Source organism: Epinephelus fuscoguttatus, linkage group LG12 (genome assembly GCF_011397635.1).
Source record: "Epinephelus fuscoguttatus linkage group LG12, E.fuscoguttatus.final_Chr_v1".
NCBI classification, from domain to species: domain Eukaryota; kingdom Metazoa; phylum Chordata; class Actinopteri; order Perciformes; family Serranidae; genus Epinephelus; species Epinephelus fuscoguttatus.
The window spans coordinates 8,103,258-8,117,762 of NC_064763.1; the positions used below are offsets into that span (position 1 = coordinate 8,103,258).

Sequence of the window (14,505 nt, forward strand, 5' to 3'; positions counted from 1 at the left end):
CTGCACTTCCCGACCAGCCTGGGGAGAAAGGAACGGCTCAGTCAGCAGGCCAGGGCCACTGGAGCGATGAAAAGATAATTCTCCCCCCCACCGCTACTGGACCTCATGCGGCGTCAAACCATTTGTGAGCAGTGACACAGCCAGATTGGGCCGAAAGGATATGAGTGGGAAACTTCAAAACCTGCTCATGTTTCTGCGAACGTGAAAGGATTTGTATAACACATTCAAATTTGATGGACTTTCCCATGTTCACTCCGGACAGCCCTTTTTTGTTGACATGTTCAAATAATGAATCTCTTATGTGTAGGATCCCTTTTTCCCCCCCTGGTCCCGAGTCCTGTTTCTAGTTGCCGGGTAGGGATGCTGTGCGGACCATTCCATCGTCTGTCCCAAGCTTATGGAGAACCGCTGACTTGCTGGCTTCCAGGAACCAGGGTGAGTGGTTCTGCTTCTCCGAGAGCAACGGTTTGCCTTTTAACCTCAAGCTGTCAGGAGGAACACCTTCAGCTGTCAGAGATAGAGACGCTACCTACAAACTTGGTGCAATTACTCCTTGAATTTAGCTCTTTCCTCAGGACTGAAACTCTGTATCTGTGACTGACAACAATTATGCGATAAGAGGTTTTCAGCGGACAATGAGATGTGCACACAGAGATAAGCCATTATACTTGATGAAATGACTGTAGTTATCAGCGCATTATCCAGCACCATTTCTTATAACTTTGCTGCCAAAGCTGTAGGTGTTCAAAGATAATTCCATGTGACATTTTTCTGCTTTGATTCTGGTTGGCAAGCATATGAAAGATGTTCCTCTGAAGTCAAAGCCGTTGTGAGATAACTGAAATCTTCTGGGAAAATCTTCCCCTCTGACATTAGCACATTTAGACAAGAATATCTTGCCTTTTTCTCAGCAAAAAAAATTAAATATATGATAGATTTCACTTTCTGTTATTTTCTGAAGTGACAGATGAAGTTTATAGACTGGATTTCTTACATAAAGTGCTCATTCTTGTTCTATTTCAGGTGCTGAAATGGAACATATATTTTTGATTCTTTTACTGTTTAGTAAGGCCTTATCACTCGGAGCTCAATTCAATGGATACAACTGTGACGCCAACTTTCACAGCCGCTTCCCCGGTGAGGAACTCAGACCTTTTCTTTCCTCCAAATTACTGGACTGAAATCACATGTGAATGTCTCTTTCAAGGAAAGTTTTCCTCAAACTATCCTCCTTTTCCAAAGAGGAGACAATGAAATGTTTGTCCACAACCTAGCTCCTGATTTGAGCTTAAAACAAAATTTAACATGTTAGTTTTGGACTGTAATCCCAAAACTGCTTTTCTTCCCTAAAACATAATTACAAAATATTTTGTGACCAATCTTTATGTCTCTCTGCGCCCGTCTCTCACTCTTTGTTTATGTCTGTGTGTGCCTTTCAGCCGAGAGGGATATCAGTGTGTACTGTGGGGTGCAGACCATTACCCTCAAGATCAACTTCTGCCCTGTCCTCTTTTCTGGCTACACCGACACTGACCTGGCCCTCAATGGTCGTCATGGAGATGCACACTGTCGAGGTTTCATCAATAACAACACCTTTCCCACTGTAGTAATCTTCAGTATCAGCCTGGCGACGCTGGAGTCCTGCGGCAATGTCCTGGTGGTAAGAAAAGCAGGAAATGTATAATTGATTGTTGGCAGGCATTTAACACTGTTGATGATGGAGTTACATTTGGTGCTTTAATTGTTAAGGTTATGTCGTTAAGGTAATTAGGACCTATCAGAAATATTCTATCGAAAAAATATAATTAATGCTAATAAAATATAGTTTACCGTAAAGAGTAGATAATGTAAGGTTTGTGCTGTCATTCAGAAATGAATCACAGCAGGCACTGCCAGCTGAAAACTGTCATAAAATGGCTCATAGTCTTAGATGACTTGACAATTATCTCTAAAACATTTTGTGTGCTAACTAATTCAGGCAGAGCAAATGCAAACTGAAGTTTAAACTTTAAAAACAGCAAAACGATCAAATGTGTCTTTTATCTCAGCCAGCTGTCTGATTCACAGTATCCATATTGATGCTGACAAGTTGTGTTTATCCTGCATGGGAATGACTCATTATCTTGGCAAAGGGGCTGATGTTGGATCTTAGAGGCCCTGTCAGAATGATGAGTGAAAAACAATTCTTAAAACAGTTTAAAGGGAGTTTAGAGTGAATCTCTGCTGAGCGAGCTGTCTCTCCCCCATGGTTTTTCGCTGAGTGTTGAGCTGTATGGAACGAGACAGTTCCCGGAGGGTTCGTTCTTAGATAAAGAGGGATTGATTTGGGGATTAGTGAGGTGCATTAGCATGCTCTGATGTTATCGGTCCCTGCCCGGTGTGTCTGATAAGATAATGGCGGTCGGTTAGTGAGTCAGGAGGAGGAGTGTTAACCCCACACTCATGTTGTTCATTGCAGGTGTCCACAGCACAAGGACCCAACGCTTATGGGAACCTGTCACTGGTGCAGATTGGAAACATATCAGGGTATATCGACACACCAGATCCCCCCACCATAATCAGCTACCTGCCAGGTCTGCTGTATAAGTTCAGCTGCAGTTACCCGCTGGAATACCTGGTCAACAACACACAGCTGGCCTCGTAAGTCTAACTTCCACTTTTTAATTGGTTGAAAAGTGCTCTAATTAGTTGCTATAGAGAGCCAGCAAGCTATGAATTGAACTGAGTAGCACTAATTGTTGGCATTATTTGCTTTAAAAAAAACTTTGAAAAGCTTTTGACAACTGAAATACAGGGCAGGACAAAAATCCGCAACTAATTACAATTGAGAAAGCTCTAAAAAGTGCAAAGCCTTTTGGAGTTTTAGTATGGACTGATGTGTTGTGTCAACCTAGGTTCAGAAATTTACTCATATGTTTTGCATTTGTCAAAATTGATATTACTATTCAGATTTATTCAAGTACTTAAGGTTAGTGTGTTTAAATGATTACACATTGATAAACACCACAACCCAAAGTAGTCATTATTATTTGGGCGGGGCGCATGAATGAAAAATCTGTTTCTTCAATTCAATTAATATTGTTACAAACATCACGGAAAAAGAGACAGAAACTGCTTTTAACAACATCAACCATTTAGTGGCAGTCTGCAATTCACTGCAACAGGCTTGAAACAAATTAGGAAGTCTTTGCAAGAATTGATGCTGTTCAGTTTTTACTAATAATTAATACAGTACAACACCCAAGTACTGAATATCTGTTATCTTGTCTCCCATGATGGATAAAATATTTGTACAAGTACAAAGCATTTAGAAACGACTCCACAGCCGGAAAACCACGCAGTTGGATGAACATGTTTTTGACTGTGGGTCAACAATACGTTAACATTCTCAGCTTCAAAAAGATACTGGAGCTATTGTTTTACATTTCATCATATTTCACAAGCTAGCTGGCCACCAATGTCGTTAGATGTTGATATTTGATTGAATTTAGGTTACATACAGCAGGTGACCAAAATTTTGCGTTGCGCCAACGTCTGATGCCGACGCCAATTTAATGTAGAATACTGACAGCAGATGACACTGATATTTTGTTGGTATTAAAAGTGCTGTTAAATAACCAACATCTTTTTAAATATCACATCATCAATACCCTCGTGATGTATAATTGACGATATTTAATCATAATGCATGGAGAACACAACCCAGGGTCATAATATTAAGGTCTACACAGCATGAAATTCTAATGTTGTTAGACATTAATAATGTCATCAACCTGATTTTTATTCCAATCAAAGTTTAATGTCTTGAAGACTTCAGTTATTGTATCCGCCTCATGTATCTTAGTAAGTCAGTCACCGGCCTTGGTGTGACAACATGGCTTAATTTAGATGAACTAATAATGATATGAAAATAGAGCATTTTGCTTTAATCAGAATTTAAAGTTCATATATTCATTCATTCATTCATTCATTCATTTTCCATAACCACTTATCCTGTTAGGAGTCGCGGGGGGGGCTGGAGTCTATCACGGCTGACATTGGGTGAGAGGCAGGGTACACCCTGGACAGGTGGCCAGAATATCACAGGGCTGACACACAGAGAAAGACAACCATTCATGCTCACATTCACACCTACGGACAATTTAGAGTCACCAATTAGCCTAGCCTGCATGTCTGCGGACTGTGGGAGGAAGCCGGAGGACCGGAGAAAACCCACACTCACACAAGAAAAACATGGAAACTCTGCACAGAAGGGCTCCCCACTCCAGGTTCGGATCAGAAACCTCTTGCTGTGAGGCGACAATGCTAACCATTGCATCTCCGTGCTGCCCAGAATTTAAATTTAAAGTGGAAGATGATAAAAGGTTGTCCATGCTCTGCACAGTATGATTCAGATATGGTGTAAAGACAATGTGTATGTCATTCGTACACAAGCAAGTTTGTTCTTATTGATATCATGACTACTAACAAGTAAAGCAACATCTACAGTGTGCTTACATAACTGCTTTCTGATTTTTTTTAAAAAAAGTTTGTTCGCAGCTTTGATCTTTTCTTTATCTTCATTTAAGGTCAGCAGCTGCAATCTCAGTGAAGGAAAGCAATGGTACTTTCGTCAGCACGTTGAATCTACTGCTTTACAACGTAAGTTCACATCAGTTCAAACAAAATATCTATTATTTTGCTGCACAGGGGAGCCTGCGCTGTTGCACTGGAGAATAAACTATATACCAAAGCCAGATTAACTCAGCATGCATCAAAGTGCGTACGAAGCTCTGCAGCAATATTAACTTAATCTGCACCTTTTTGCATCTGCAATTGCAACATGTAACATGAAACATGCATGAGATGGGGAGGATACCAAAGGCTTAGAAACCCTTTTATGCCAGCCAAGTAGGCAGCAAATTACCTTTAATCCTGTAATTGGGGAAGATTATACTCTATATACCCTCAATTCATGTCAAATCTTACGCTAAATTCACTTGTCAGTTTGAACCAAACACTAGTTTATGGGAATCTGTGGAAACCAGATGATAGATATGAGGGAATTCATGAAGTGGAATGAAACTGAAGAAATTGCTTTCATCAGGGAATGTGACAAACATGCTGAAATGATATTGTGGTTTATGTGCAGGACTCATCATACATTCAGCAGCTGGCCATCCCGATGGCAGGGCTGACCCTGAAGACGCGGGTGTATGCAGCTGTAAAAGCTTCTAACCTGGACAGGAGGTACTCAGTCAACATCTAAGCCATGCAGCTTCAACATGTCATCAGCACACTGTGTTCATATCAAAACTAAAGGTTTTTATTTTGGAAGGTGTGGGTTACCATATTATTTTGTCCATTATCATTTGTCCTCTGCCAAGTTGCTGGATTGTCATTGAGTGCAGTGTCAGAGACCCACACCCAAACTCACCATATAGAACAATACAGGACTGTAAAATGACACATTTGGCTGCAACACAATGTGAGGAACAACACCACTGACCTATATTTAGGTGATAGAGAAGCAGGTACGTTTAAGGTGCATGGAGAAGAGAAAAAACTAACGAGATCAAAACTCCAGCAACACTTGTAGTATAAAGAACAACTTTAACGCCCCTGATGACCCGATGAAGGCAGCAAGCCAAAATGCATTGACCTGACAAAAAAGTTATTCTTTATATTGCAAGTGTTGCAGGAGGAAGTTTAAGCTAGATCATAGTAAAAGTAAAAGAAATATAAAGTATGAATATGACTAATTTATTTTATACAACTTTAAGTAATGAGTTGGGGGGTTTTTAAAGAGAAATGCAGCTTGACTTTAAAAACACATCTTACAGAGAGTTTTAAAGTCATTGAGTTCTTTAAATTCTCATGGGACTTAAGAAGGATCAGGCTGTTCACTGTGTCATTCTGTTCACCTGAAAAGGACTTATGTGTTTTATGGTGAGCTGCTCCTGTGGATACATAGAGTGCAGGGATACACCATGTGAAAGTCTGTTCTTGACTATGGCTTTGAACCTGTCTTTGATTTTAAATCTTTTTTTGCAATCTGATCTCATGAATTATGAAAGAAAGTCCCTGAGAGACTCAAACATTGTTCAACAGCATGAAAATCACGTGGTACAGTACAACACACTGCTGGCCCTTGCAGTCTTTGATTTAAAAACAAAACAAAACAAAACAAAACAAAACAAAGCAAAAAAAAAACCAGCTTTCATAACCTAAACTTGGCATTCCTGACTGGGTTGTGAATATGACCTCTCCAGGTATCATTGAATATGAAAGCTGGAATACATTCTGCTAAGTGTGACGGATCTCTCCAGAGAATTGATCATATTCCCTGATGTTCTCTGACAAGTACAAATGTCTTTAAATTTTATGATTCTTCAGGGATTTCATGACCAGCAGCAGCACCTTTCACAGTTCTGGGAAGTCCCTTGTTTTCAAGGATCAAGGATATCTTTATCATTCCAGAGAAGCAATTTGTTTAGCTAGTAGTAACCAACAGTCAAGCAACAACCAGTAAATCCAATAAAATAAATAGCCTGCAAATATAATACAACATAAAAATCACACAGCTATTTTAAAGGCCAGTGGCAGCAGGGACAAATAAGTCAAAAGATATTTTGTTATTACTTCTAAAATAATTACTTTTGATTTGCTTCTGTCATACTGATATGTCCTCCCTTTGGCTCCGAACATGTCTATGTTTAGTCTCCAGATTGACGTCAGATGCAGGGGTGGGCTGGCCATATGGCATATCAGGCACTTTCCCAGGGTCCCGATGAGCCTCTTGAGCCAACACAGCTATGTTTTCTTGTTGTTGTCTGACCGGCCTGTAAAACAGTAGATTGGCCCACTTTGTTTATTTTTCTAATTGACACTGGGCGAGTCCAATCACAGCTTTAAACCCCTGTCCCTTTGGCTCAGCGCCTTCATTATACAGCATCTGCGGTTAAAAAAGAGAGAGCCCAAGTGGATAAGACAAAATACAAGGGATGTGCAGAGAAATGTGGGCCAAAAAAAGACATTTAACCTGAACTTTTTTGATCCTTTAGTGGCTTGCTGGCTGCTCGGAGTAAAATCAGTCAGCGCCTCAGCACAGCAGCTGCATTTCTCCCTCTCTTCTCTTGCAGTGCACATGCAGGCAGGAGTTATGGTCATTTTATTGTAAGACTATTGTGATGTAAGCCTCTGTGAAGCTTGACAAAAAAATTAATATATGTAAATGTGTAATAGGTCTGTGTGTGTGCATGTGCAGGAAGGGTGGAGGAGAAATGGCTGCTTCTTGTGCCTCCCCAAATATTGAAAAAACCTAAGCCCTTGATTCTTTTGTCCCAGTTCACCACTGGTCATTTGATCTGCCTGTGGGGCAGGTGGTGGGTGCGGTAGTCAGTTTGGCTGATGGGAGGAGGGTGTAAAAACAAGGACAGGTTTTGGAGGGAGGTGGCTCATTGTTTAACGTACCACCTTATCCTTAGTCACAGGTTATAAATGATCTCACTCTTTGCCTATGTCCAACCCTGTCCCCTAGAAACATGTTAATGCAACAGCAAATCCGTTATGAAAGTGTGCCCCTCTGATTATGTTTTCTACAACATAATAAAAAAGAGTTGTTAATTATTATTCTATAAATATGCAAATATTGTTGTTCAAAAGTTTAATTGTTAGACACACAATGTCTCCCACTTCATTAAGAATTCAATTTTGAATGGATTAAGTTTCCACATCACACTTGTGTAAGTTGCTTATAGGACCACACCTGGCTCCAAACATCACAAAAATCCTACTGGTAAGTCCATGTGTTAAAGTGAGATATAAGATGAGCACAGAGAAACTTTCCTCTTTCAGCAGACTGATGTATAGATAGCCTTTTATTGTCGAAATCCAAGTGAAGAGGCAATAAGCAAAGCACATTTTTGAGTGGAGGGGAAAAAGTCAACAGTGTCTTGAAGACAGGTTATGTACTTTATGTACATTTAAGTGCAACCATCTGCCACAAGGAGGACTCAGAATATGAACACCGGTCCCTGGCGTCAAAGTCCGCCGCTTTGTACACTACATCTTAACCATCCCCCAATGACTCACATGGATGTAACACTTACTACACTAGAAAAACTTTGTAAGGAAACAAAGACAAGGCAGTAACTGCATTTCCCTGCAAAACATGATTGGAAACAAATAAGTAATTTTAGAAATGTAATTTCTTGGTGACAGGGTATTAATGTCACATGGCAGTTATGTCTATTGAAACACAAAGATCATTTTGGTGACCATCTACTTTTCACCTACCATTAGAGATGAGCAAAGTGCCACCAAGGTTTTGGGCAGCCCTTTCTATCTACATGATCTCCTTTGCCTTTAAGTCTATGAAATGGGTTAACTAATCTTTAATGTTAAATAGATGGAACGTTCTCATGGACTACTGTTACACCACCCCCTCTGGGAACCCCAACGATGACCTCCGCTATGACCTTTTCTTTAGGTAACTCAGATTTGAAAACAGATCATTTTTAATTCAGTTCTTATATTTCTGTTGCTCTCCTTTCTCATGATACTTGCTGATTTTTCCCTTCCCGAGCCAGCTGTGAAAAAGACCCCCAGACCGCCGTCTTTGAAAATGGGAAGAGCCAAATGGGCCGCTTTGCCTTTGAAGTATTTCGCTTTGTAAAGCACAAGAACCAGAAGATGTCCACTGTCTTTCTGCACTGCGTCACCAAGCTGTGTCGAGCAGATGACTGTCCAATGCTCATGCCAGTGAGTCTAACAAATGATGCTTTCACACATGACAAACTATTACAATAAAATATTACACACATATTTTGTCAATATCTCTCTTAAACCCATCTACAGCTTTGTGTCATGGAAACATGTGACTGTGCTCTGCCTCACATGTGGAAAGATCTACCACAGATTACCTCATTGCATATAATATATTGAATTATTATATGAATTCAGCTACACAACTGAATGTAAAATTGTGAACATTAGCTCCACTATCTACATTTAAAGTCATCTTACATCAGTATAAATAATAATAATATGATAAATAATATAAAATATATGATGTAACACTAGGTCATTCGATATGGGTACTTTTACTATTTTACATTTTATATTGTACATTGCACATTTCACTGTTAATACGTCTGTACTTTTAGTTAAATAGGAATTTGGAAGCAGGACCTATAATGGAGTTTTTTTTACATTGTGGTATTGGTACTTTTAAAAGTAAAGGATCTGAAAACGTCTTCCTCCACACAAAATCAATTACCAAGTCAGCATGCTGAGCTACCCGTACAGTTCTAGTCATAACAAAATCTGAATTTCAAATTATTATAAGCAAGTATTGACGACATTATTCAGACTGTCAGGGTCTATATATTATCATGAGGTGTTTACTGACAGATATAATCTACTTAATTGCACATATTCCCTTTGCTCATAAAGAAGAATATGTCTCCCTTTTAGATAAAACTTGTGATCTTTTCTGCCAATTAAGAAAAATATCAGATATGTTTGTCAGATGTTATTACAGAACAGGCTGTTTATATTCTTCCATCTTAAGTGACTGTCTCCTACTCACATTTCCAAACAATGTTTTATTGGCAACTGTTGAGGGCTAATTTAAACAGGTAATGAGGTTAGTTCCTTCCTTCAGTCAGTACTCTCTAAGAAGTCTGTTTCCTCATGCCTCTTTTATTTTTTATATTATCAGTCACTAAATGTGAATATTTTATGGAACAGAAGAAATGGGAAATAATTGTATTCAAATCATCATACACATTCAGTCCTATCTGAAAATCAAAACATTTATACATTTCATTTCATGTGACTATATGACCCAGAAAAGCACAAAAATACAGTTTATAAAATGTGTAATGGCAACATTAATAGCTCCTATTAGCCATCCAGTCGGTGTTCCCTGATCACCTTTCCATGACACATCAGGGTGGTTTCATCATATCTCTCTTTGCCTTTTTTATAGATCTGTGGGAGCAGGAAAAAGAGAGACGTCTCAGAGGGAAAGGAATCAAACGCTGCTACTGGGAATGCTGTCCTGACTGCGGGGCCTATCATCACTCGGAGTGGTACAGTTTAATAACACTCCTTCTCTTCTGTTATTCCTCTCCCTCAGTGTCAGCTTCCCACCAACCACTTTTATCTTCCTGGCATTATCAACACTGCACTGTCACTGTCTGAGGAGCCTTTTCTTCCCACCTGAAACTTATATAAGCTCTTTCAATTCTTGCAAACTTAACAGTTCTTCCTTTTTGCTGTGATTTCTAACAATTCCCTGAATTGTTAAAAACCTGCACTGATTTTCAGATCGGATGTATTAAATGGTACTTTTGACACTGGGATGTTGAGTTATGGTGAGAACTTGTCTGGGTGACCTAGATAGTCAGAGAGCGCCTGAAGACATTCTGTTGACTCAAGTACTGTACAAGAAATGATCAACACGCCTTGTACAGTCGAGCATTGTACTGATTACAGTGTATTACCCTTAAATGCCCTTTACTTTTCTTTCCACAGAGGAAACGCCAACCAACAACTCTCAGCTGGGTAAGCCTTCACATTCTGTCCATTGTGTGAAATGACACTTTAAAGGGGACTTTAAAGTGCCTTTTAATTATATATTAGGGAGCCATCTAAAATACTAAAAGCCTTTAAATTGAAGAAAAAGCTTCTTCATGTACTCTTCTACTCCATGATGTCTTGTTATCCTGTAATGTTCAGTACTTGTCATGAGTTATATTAAGTGCCCTTTTCCCCCAGTCCGCCTTTACTGATTGCACTTAAAGGTCCACTGTGTAAGATTTAGGAAGTATACTGGCAGAAATGGAATGTCATATAAGAAGCACATTTTCTTTTGTTTTTAATCACCTAGAATGAGCCATTTATATCTAAAAAAGGGAGCTGGTCCTTGTCCACAGTCTGCCATGTTGCACTGCCATGTTTCTACAATAGAAAAAACCAAACACATTCTCATCCCAAATCATCACATATTGCCACTTTTTCAGTGGCCTGTGGCCTGTGTCTGCTGCTGATGTTCTAGGACGCTGCTACCAACACCGGCATGTCAGCAAAAGTGCGTGGTTAGGTTTAGAAAAAAACTTTGTGGTTTGGCTCTGCATTCATACAAGAAGCCTGAACACCGGGCTCCCAGTTGAATGTCTGAGGTTTGTTGGTCCCATGCACCTTGCCACCCTCCCACCCCATAGGGACTTTCCAGCTCTTTATATTACATCATTACTGGTGTCATTTCAACCTGATGCCGTCCAGCAGCATATCATACTGCCACAACAGGTGCCATCTGCCCAACTAGTGGCATATCAGAACACTCTGAAAGGTTGCAGCCAGCTGCGTTAGAAACTGACACCGCCTGGTGGAGTATCGTACCGCTAGAGATGTGGCCATTGGCGTCAGGTGCCGAAATCAATCACTGACAAAGCCACGGTACTTGATTATTTTGGAATGAGAACAGGCTGGAGGGGCTCATTCAGATTTTTCGCATCAGCCACAATAGTTAGTAGCCACTCTGCAATGAGCAGTGTCAGAAAAACACAGATTTTTTTTTTTAACCTGAAACTGCTTTATTCTGTGTTTTATCCACTTTTAATGAGCACGTCCGTTTGTTTTGGAGAGAAAGAGGACCTCTGCAAATGAAAAAAACCTCCTGGTAGAAACCTACTAAAATGCCTGGATCAGAAAAAAGCTGAGCACACATTGATACATGCTTAGCCATGACCACCAGAACAGCATTGGAGAAACACTGATTTGTAACAGTAGATTTCCTTTTTTTGTAGAGAACTGGAGACCTCTGTGGATATTTCAGCTCCCATTAAAAATCTCCTGAACAATGAACTCCTAACCGGGAGTTTACGCAGTCTCCAATCCTCACCACTCAATGCCAGTCCAACACACTGTGTATTTGATTTAGTTATTTTGCTACACAGCACAGAGTGCTTATTTAAAAGTCCCCCAGAAAATACTGCATTCAGACGGGTGGAGAAAGCAAGATTAATTGACCGCAATGAAGTAGAGTATGGGCAAAGAGAGTGTGTTTTTTAGTTGAGAAAAGGTGCAGGAGTTGTTCCTGTGCTCCAAATGCAGAATATCATGTGGCTTTGTTATGTGTTGGTCTATTTGAGTCAAATGTCAGTGAAGAAATTGGTACATCTGCTGTTCTGATGGATTCCTTTTCCCCCTGATTGTTGAACGTTGATGTTGTTTGACTCCTGGTGTTTTGGATGTCTGAGTCATATTCTGCTATTAAACACCACCATAGCCAAGCTGAAAACATCTCAGCGTGACATTAAAAGTTGTGTGATTTTTTGCAGGAACAAGAAAAACAAACCATTAAATACACTGGACTGACAAATGTTCTGTGTATCACCAATGGCAGCTGCTGTATGGGGGATTTTTGCATTCATGGCGAAGAACAAGTATTGCAAAGGTGGAAGAAATGTGAACAGATTTGTTTGTCTATTTGTGTTTGTGCTTTTGCAGCCCATCTGAAAGCTCCAGTGTTTCAGATGAACACAGTGACAAGCGCGCTCATCTCAGGCATCATCATCCTGGGCGTCATGAGTGTTTGCTTCTTCATCTTCTCCCTAACCCTCCTCAAAGGAAAGAGTGCTCCTGTCAGCAGCCTGTCTGGAGTCCGCAACCCAGCCTTCAACTGAGCACCTGAACCCAACTCACTGCAGACACTCCTCCACAACTGACAGTGCTAAGCGAGGGGCAAACAACATGATGCGACATGATGTTTGTGCATGTAGTCTTTTTACAGGATGTTGATTTAGAAAACTGTTAACAGGTCTGTACAATGTGCCTTAGTGTAGAAGTGAAGCAGGACTTTTTATATGTTGTTCTGTTCTTTGTGTTTCAACCATGTGGCAGGCTAGGCCTCACCCTGCATGTAACTGTCATGCAGCTTTGACCCACATAGTGGGGATACTCATAACTTAATTCAATACCTCAGCTATACAGCTTTCATTGCAGGGTATAGGATCAATTACAAGGCTTACAGTACTTTATGATAGTGCATGATATGTTGGTAAAATTCACATTTCCTGCTTAGAAGCAGAAATATAAGAGCACTGCATTAAGAATATAACTTGAGAGAATGAGGGCAACTCTATTATATACAATTAAAAGTTAAAACTCAAATGATTGATTGATTAAGTGAACTAACAGACAGCATCAGGCTTGGATGTTAAGCTTACAGTTTTCTTGATAAAATCTAACTTTTGAAAGTATATTTATATAACAATTGGAATAAATCTTTAATTTATTAATATTGCTACACATTAGAGATGTAGTCTTATGATTAATCACTTGACAGGTCTGTTGTACGTAAATATGTATTTGACTCACATAAATTTAAATAGTTTATGCAATGTGGCAGCAATAAAATTGTTAAGTTTCATTTGTACATGTACCAAATGCCATTATTTGTAACTTTCTCAAACTGTGTTCTTCAAATGTTATTGATGATCTATTCCTGAAATGTACAAATTGTGTACGATTGTGCGTATTGCAAATATTGCACTTTGACTTGTGATTAAAACTTGCCCTGTGTCATATTTCTAAACATACAGTATGGATTTCCTCATAAAAGTGACTGAGGGACTTTGTTGTCAGCAACAACAGGGGGATGACAATGAGGTCAGAGTTTCTGAGGCACTTTCTTATTTGCATCGATATAGCACATAATACTATGATCAAACTGGTTATCAGATACACAAACCTGACGTTAGATAGGCTAATTTTACCTGATAGAGACCAGATACTTTGATGATGTTGTATTTCCATTCTAAATATAATGAGCTCTGTGCTTTGTGATTATCTTCTTGCCTGTTTTATTAGGAGATTAACTAACAGTGCTTTGCTCAACCCTGAGTACGGCCTTCAGGAAAAGTACCACTGGCAACAGGACAACCCATGTTGCCTGCATGGAAAAAAAATAATTCTGCAGATCACACAGCTTTTAGGAACTAAATCAAACAACACTTGACCAAAAAAAAAATTTAAACCAAATGTAAACCAAAAAGTCTTGTAAATGAAAAAATATGTCGATTTTCATTTCATTCCAAAATGACCTCTCTGATGTGATGCATTGATTGTTCTTTCCCAATGACAGATATGACCAAAAAACTTCAACAGAGCAGAAATTAGAAGGGTATAGTGTCTATATGGAAATAGGTTTGTTAAAGTATGGACAAACTTTAAGTAGAAAAAAAAGTATGCTGCAATATTTCTTTTCCAAGTTCCCTAGAAAAATTAAATTAAAAAATATTCATAAACATGATTTATCTATATGTTATTCTATATAAGCCATCCCAACAGCTTTTAGTAGTAGGGGCAACATTAGAGACAGCAGTATGTCCAACTGGCTTACAACCATAGACCACGTGTAACCACGCCAGTTCAGGACCTCAACACTCAATGTCTTCACTTGCAAGATTTTCTGAGACCAGCTACCTGGACAGCTGATGCAATGATTGGTTTGCA

General features: G+C 39.4%; 1 protein-coding gene across 1 annotated transcript; it reads left to right on the forward strand.

The window, feature by feature from the left end:
* Positions 1 to 340: 340 nt before the first annotated feature.
* Positions 341 to 12,674, forward strand: zpld1a (zona pellucida-like domain containing 1a). The gene is made up of 11 exons (XM_049592163.1): positions 341 to 435; positions 1,024 to 1,137; positions 1,440 to 1,660; positions 2,459 to 2,640; positions 4,569 to 4,641; positions 5,132 to 5,229; positions 8,390 to 8,470; positions 8,571 to 8,742; positions 9,974 to 10,076; positions 10,522 to 10,551; positions 12,499 to 12,674. Exons 2-11 carry the CDS (start codon positions 1,032 to 1,034, stop codon positions 12,672 to 12,674), a joined length of 1,242 nt encoding a protein of 413 aa, XP_049448120.1. The 5' UTR covers positions 341 to 435; positions 1,024 to 1,031.
* Positions 12,675 to 14,505: the final 1,831 nt, after the last annotated feature.

Coding starts and splice junctions, on each gene's coding strand:
- zpld1a (XM_049592163.1), top strand. CDS start 1,032: ATGGAACATATATTTTTGATTCTTTTACTGTTTAGTAAGGCCTTATCA. Junction 1,138..1,439: donor CTTTCACAGCCGCTTCCCCG/GTGAGGAACTCA, acceptor TGTGCCTTTCAG/CCGAGAGGGATATCAGTGTG. Junction 2,641..4,568: donor AACAACACACAGCTGGCCTC/GTAAGTCTAACT, acceptor TCTTCATTTAAG/GTCAGCAGCTGCAATCTCAG.